This window comes from Diaporthe citri (genome assembly GCF_014595645.1).
Source record: "Diaporthe citri strain NFHF-8-4 chromosome Unknown scaffold_2, whole genome shotgun sequence".
NCBI lineage: Eukaryota > Fungi > Ascomycota > Sordariomycetes > Diaporthales > Diaporthaceae > Diaporthe > Diaporthe citri.
The window spans coordinates 5,522,269-5,528,121 of NW_025064847.1; the positions used below are offsets into that span (position 1 = coordinate 5,522,269).

General features: G+C 54.9%; 3 protein-coding genes across 3 annotated transcripts; 1 reads left to right on the plus strand and 2 right to left on the minus strand.

Annotated features, from left to right (window-relative positions):
• Positions 1 to 368: 368 nt before the first annotated feature.
• On the plus strand, positions 369 to 2,342 carry INS49_007075 (uncharacterized protein; the record flags this gene model as incomplete). The annotated part of the gene is made up of 1 exon (XM_043167840.1): positions 369 to 2,342. The coding sequence occupies one exon, from the start codon at positions 369 to 371 to the stop codon at positions 2,340 to 2,342; it is 1,974 nt and encodes a 657-aa protein (XP_043028984.1).
• Positions 2,343 to 2,785: 443 nt separating this feature from the next.
• INS49_007076 (uncharacterized protein) lies at positions 2,786 to 3,535 on the minus strand (the record flags this gene model as incomplete). Its single annotated transcript, XM_043167841.1, has 2 exons — positions 2,786 to 3,289; positions 3,356 to 3,535. 2 exons carry the CDS (start codon positions 3,533 to 3,535, stop codon positions 2,786 to 2,788), a joined length of 684 nt encoding a protein of 227 aa, XP_043028985.1.
• Positions 3,536 to 4,587: 1,052 nt separating this feature from the next.
• INS49_007077 (uncharacterized protein) lies at positions 4,588 to 5,853 on the minus strand (the record flags this gene model as incomplete). Its single annotated transcript, XM_043167842.1, has 1 exon — positions 4,588 to 5,853. One exon carries the CDS (start codon positions 5,851 to 5,853, stop codon positions 4,588 to 4,590), a length of 1,266 nt encoding a protein of 421 aa, XP_043028986.1.

Sequence of the window (5,853 nt, forward strand, 5' to 3'; positions counted from 1 at the left end):
GCGGTGTTGCTGGGTACCGCCAAGCACTAAAGAAGGAAAGATTGAAGTACCAGACAAATATTTCAGGCATATCTTTTCATCCCCATCTCCAGCTCCGTTGTAGCAATTGGCAGGAATTGGACGTAAGTGTAGTGGATGAGCCCAAGGTCGAATCAGCGGCAGTGGATGAAACCTGGCGTTGGAGCCATCATCATGCCTGCATAAGGGCTGCATGTAAGCGCATGGCCGGCCATACAGTAATAAGCACTTCTCCACCTTGTGCGATCAGTCGCAGGACTGATTTCTCCGATATGGTTGATGGCCAAGGCTTGAGACTTTTCACTGCTTACAACGCATCTTCTAGAGCCAAGTTGGCCTGACTGTCAACAATGTCGGATCCCGTCAACCTTGCCGGAGTAATTGGGACCTGGGTGGCCGTCTTCCTCGCCCTAGTGGCTCTGCTCGGCCTCTTACCTGCATACCTCCTGTACAAGCGGTCACGATCCGAGAACGCGGCAGCTATTGCCGCCATTGACGACCCTCGCCGTACATTCGTCTCTGGAATCCACGTCTTTGGTGTCGTCTTGGCACAAAAGTTCAAAATCCCGGACCTGCGAAGGGCGCCACCACTGTCGGCTTTGGAGACTGCAACCCTTGATAATATACCCAGCGAGAGACTCCTAGGCCCCACGAAGTCCGGAACGGCCTGGATAGAGTTTGCACAGCTTATTACCACTGTTTTCCCAGGCTTTGAGCTCGGCGGGAAGAGCCTGCTCTCATTTGAGCATGGAGAAGCTCGTCTGCCAGTCCACAAGACGTGGCTGATTGCCTTGGGCATCCTCCATCGTTATTCTCTACGGCTAGATCACGGTCTACCGCTCGGCGCAACTGTGGACGCTGCTGCGGATGGAGGTCTGGTACAGGGAGCAAGGCTCTCGGGTCTATCTGGGTATCTTGATTACCGAGAGGTTCCATCAAGCGTGTATCGATTTGAGGGCAATTATGAGATTTCTTTCGAGATGCATCGCTTACCAACTTTACGAGACGCTTTGATGCGGGACCGTCTTTCGTTCCTGTCACTGGCTCTGCTCTTCAGAGGTTATGTGATCAGAGACCAAGGGGTCCTCTTAAAGGGCCGAATCGCCTCCTGGGTTTCAAGATCCAGATCCGGACAGGTCCAGCAAGTCATCGTCAGGGTCAAGCAGAAGGAGCTCCATGAGAACTTCTTGAGAGTTCTACCCGGTATCAACGCTCAAGCCCAGAGAGAATTCAACCTCGAAATTGGCCCCGTACCGAAGCATATCAGGAAAGATGCCCAACCAGGAGAGCTTACGGCGTCCGTCTGGCGTCGCCATGGATACTGTAGGCTTGGATATTGGCAAAAGCAAAGAGAGGATTTCGAGATCTGGATACTCAAGAAAGACGCTTACTACTTTGTGCTTGGCTACCTGGAGCAGGAGTTAAGTCCTTACGGTTTCCTTTTCGATACACAACAGGACCTCGTTGTCAGGAGGATGATGAAGACGAACACTGTTGCGACGCTACTGGATCTCGCTACACGTTGGTGGCAGAAGCTGCCTGAAGAAGTCTTAACAGATGCACTGAGAACGAAGATTCAGACAGGTCTAGAAGAACTGTCACACGACGACCTTCTCGCAGTGCAGTGGAGCCGTCGTGTCATGCAAGCAATTGTCTCACTTGATGATGCCTTCAGCGCGATCGCTCAGCATGAAAGCAGGAAAGCTGGTAGCAGAGGTATCATGTGGAAATCCATTCGGGCCATGTACGCATGCGATGAGGACTTCCAGCAAAGCATGGAGCAGTATTTGAACGGACTGCCTCTTGAAGTCGGAGAAGATTCCCAGGCCAGCATTTCCTTTCACGTAGGAGGCGGTACCATCAACGTTCCTGTGGGGGATGGAGCTCAGTTTCCCTTTGATTTCGACCACCTCTTCCCTGACACGATGAAGAGCCAAGAGCCATCTGGAGGCGTCACTTCCATCGCACCAGCCATCGTGGTCCTTGCCTGCCTCCAGGGGCAGCTTCGGGCGGTCGCATGGAAAATGTCTTTCAGTCCCGGCCCTTTAAAGAAGTTGGACAACAAAATCAGGGACATCTGTTATGTTTCCATGCATAAATTCCACTGGTCGTCATCCCGGTCTCCCTCACGCCGGAGAAGGAGTGGTAGTTCCGGCTCATGGCGAACGCACGATGTTAGAACCGAGGCTGAACGTCGCCCTAGCTGGGACTCTAGCCGGCATGTTTCAGTCCGCAGTGTCAGTATCTCTTCACCTCGGTCGGTCGACACAACCCAGAGCGGACACCTGGAAACACAAAGCCGGGAAAGTGGATCTGAAGGATAATAATCGACAACATTTTCAAGCCAGATTGGCCTCAATCTGTGCATTGGTTGCTCTGTTCAGTTGGCCATGTTTGTTTGCATTTCCTTGTGTATGTCAGAACACATTTCAGGTACCGGGTTACAATATATTTGCATTGAGGTCTTGGTAAGACTTTGAGTTTCTGCAACAGTCACAGCCTAAGAGGTATATCACTGCCAGATGGCACGGAAGCTGCCTGGTATTAAATAGCTCTTTGGGAGCCACACAGTACTGAGGGGACCCGCATCTTCGAATGATACTTGATCTAATAAGGTCTCGTGATTGATTCTATTAGGCATCAGCCTCATATGTCAAATCGTCTCATCGCAGGCGGCACGCACAAGACGTACACGTCCGAAGATCCCAGGCACCACAACGTAATTCGACCACGAGCTCCAAGCGGGCCACAGAATCCAAAGCCTTCCCTACTTGCCAATGGTCAAAAACAAGCGGTCGCCCACATCACCCAGCCCAGGCTTCAACATCCCTCCGGAAGTCAGCTCCTCGTCCAGGCCAGCGACGTAGATCTCGACGCCCTCGGGCCACTCGCCCGCGGCCCTCGCGAGGCCGGGCTGCGCGCCCAGGACGCTGAGGACGATGATCCTCTGGGCGCCCCACTCGCGCAGGGTCTGGATGGCGGCGGCGCAGGTGCCGCCGGTGGCGATGACGGGGTCGACGATGATGGCGAGGCTGGAGGGGGTCTCCCCGCTGCCGCCGGTGATGTGCTCGGGCAGGTTGTTGTAGTACTCGACGGGCTCGAGGGTCGAGGGCTCGCGGTACAGGCCCAGGTGGTGCACGGCGACCGGGCCCGGGAGGAGCGTCTGCACGGCGTCGACCATGCCCAGCCCCGAGCGCAGGATGGGCACTATGGACAGGGCCTGGGGCTGGGTCGTTGTGGTCTCATACTCGAAGCCCAGGGGGGTTTGGTCCTTTACTCGGCGTGTGAGTTCACTGCTCTTTATCCGAGGGGATTGGGATGATAGCGATAGACGAACCTTTGGGCCGGGAGATGTGGTGATGGCTGATGCTAGTGCTTCGCAGCCCACGATAAGGGAGATTTCGTGGACTAATGCCTTGACGTCCTTGGAAGGTGTGCTTTTTGACCGAAGCTGGCTCAACTTGGCCCTCAGGCAAGGGTGGTTTGAAACGTGGACATTCTTCGGAAGAGTTGACATGCTGTTTGATGCTGTTGGACGGCGATACACGATGGAGGGGGTCTGGGGTTCCGGGTATCACTGAGACGGTTTACTTCACGCCTGGCACGACACACAATGCAGCTACAGAAATACCTCGAGTACAAATATGGGCGTGTAGTGGACAGGTATCAACAACACAGCAAGCACCAACAGCTCATTAGAAATGCAGGTGAGGACAGGTGAAGTCAGACGTCGGCCGTCGTTGCCGGAGGGGAGGGAAGCTAGGGAGAGCTCCGATAAGACCGCGATAAGGGATCCCCACCTGCCGCATTGGTTGGGGCTGGGGGGGACACCGCCAGGGTGACCCGGTTGGGGCCAGTTGGGTGCGGAAAAGAGAAATGAGGTCGGCCTTGCGATTGTACAGGTACTCATATTTTGTAATTAAGTAGAATTGGGAAGTCTGATCCCGGCGAAAAGCGGTGTATAGGTGACCTGCCGTCGACAAGCTTGACAAGCTTGTCAATCTCTTTAAGGTGTAGTTCCTTATGCTGTCCGAGACATTACACACACAAAGAAATCCTATCAGTGTGACCGAATGTTTGTTCAAAGAGAAGCGTTCTTGAGATTTATGGAAAGATTTCACGTCTATCAGAGGACAGTAAAGCTCCGGATTTGGTTTTGTTGAGTCTCGAGGACTTCAGCAGCAAAGCTGTAGATGCCAGTCATGAAGTTTCTCCTGAAGATAGGATACGCATCCATCAGAGAGCTCTTCCAAGCTGTTCCATGCACGTGTCACACGAGGACATCACCTCTGCCATGAGTTGCTTCCGCGCCTTCTTCCAGCGCCAAATCGACGTTATAGAGTCTACCAATCCATGCTACCGGAGAAATCTATTACTGGTCAGTGGCGAGCGGCATCGCGGCTGGGGATGACTTATTCGTACGATTCCCAGGTTCCTATACTAGCACATCCAATCGCTCTTCGGTATGAAGAAGCAGCCTGCGATGCCCCAAAGAAGGTGCTTGGTGACTAAGGACGCCAATGAGCAGGAAGATACAGGGCAGGATTAGCCAAGATTGCACGTACTTGATCAATGCAGGAACGGTCCTGGCCCTTCGATTGGGTATAGTTGGCATCCAACCCACGGGCAAGGGCCTTCAGGGGTCTTGATGAGGTAGAGTCGGCCTCCACACTGGACATAGGCGCAGATTATAGGCTGGCCATAATTGCTGTTCAGTCGTGCACAGGCCAGACTTGACGCTATGGGGACTCCGCGAGGAAATTTGATCCTTCCGATCATGTGCCATTCGTCAGGGCTTGTCGGCGTTCGTACGAAGTGAAAGACGCCACCCTCCGCGGAGGGCACGAGCAGGTCCACATTACCGTCCATCCCATCCTTATAATTCCTGAGGAGCACGGGATTACCAGTTACCTCGCCCAGGTGCTGAACTCTGGTGGCCTTCGGATCCTGCCAGCTGCTTTTTCTGTACATTGATGGGCGTTCGAGCGGCCCCTCAACACTGTGTAATCGGCCACTAGCAATACAGACTGCCACGATACTTCTGAATGTCGAATCGCTGTAACCACCGAAGATACGGCGTTTTCCGTTGCGGGTGACCGCAACAGAGACTGCGGAGACGATGCCTATCTGTCCAGCGACCTGGCTGGCTGGTTCCCAGCCTTGCTTTGGCGGACCATAGGAGAAGCCGCCTTGGGATGAATCGGTCAAGGTGAACAGCATGCCGCCGGACTGACAAGGAGCGACAATGCACCAGTTCCGGTCATCGTAGCGTGTCTCGATCCTGGCGACAGCCGGTGTGCCACTGACCCGGGAACCTGCGAAGGGAGGGGAGGGGTCGACAACAAAAGACGATCCCGGGTCTTCCGAGCGAGAGAAGGCGTGTAATACGCCATCCGCGACACAGCACACGTGCAAAATGCCGCCCGTTCCCTGCTCGCGGTGCACTGTCAACCCAGTCACAGTCGAAGCGTCCAGCCTTGCTGTCGTCGGCGGAAAAGGCCGGGGCTCGGACCACGGCCTCGAGGGATGGTCCAGAATTTGCGTAAAGGAGATGAGCCCGTTCGGGCCGGCAGCAACGACCTCCCGCGATGGAGTCACAGCGAACTGCCCTATGCGTGGATACTGCGGCCGCCAGCTGGTCGGGCTCAGGGTCGTGACCAGTAGCGGACCCGCAGGTGCTACAGCTGGCATGGGAGCGCGCGCAGGGCTTGGATTGACGCCGCCGGTCTCAGATGACGCGGGAGTGGGAATCAAAGTTCCCGATGCTGTCGAGGCAGATGAGAGGGAACGGCCGCCAGCCACCCGGCCTGGGTCGACGATTTCGGTCCAATCCAT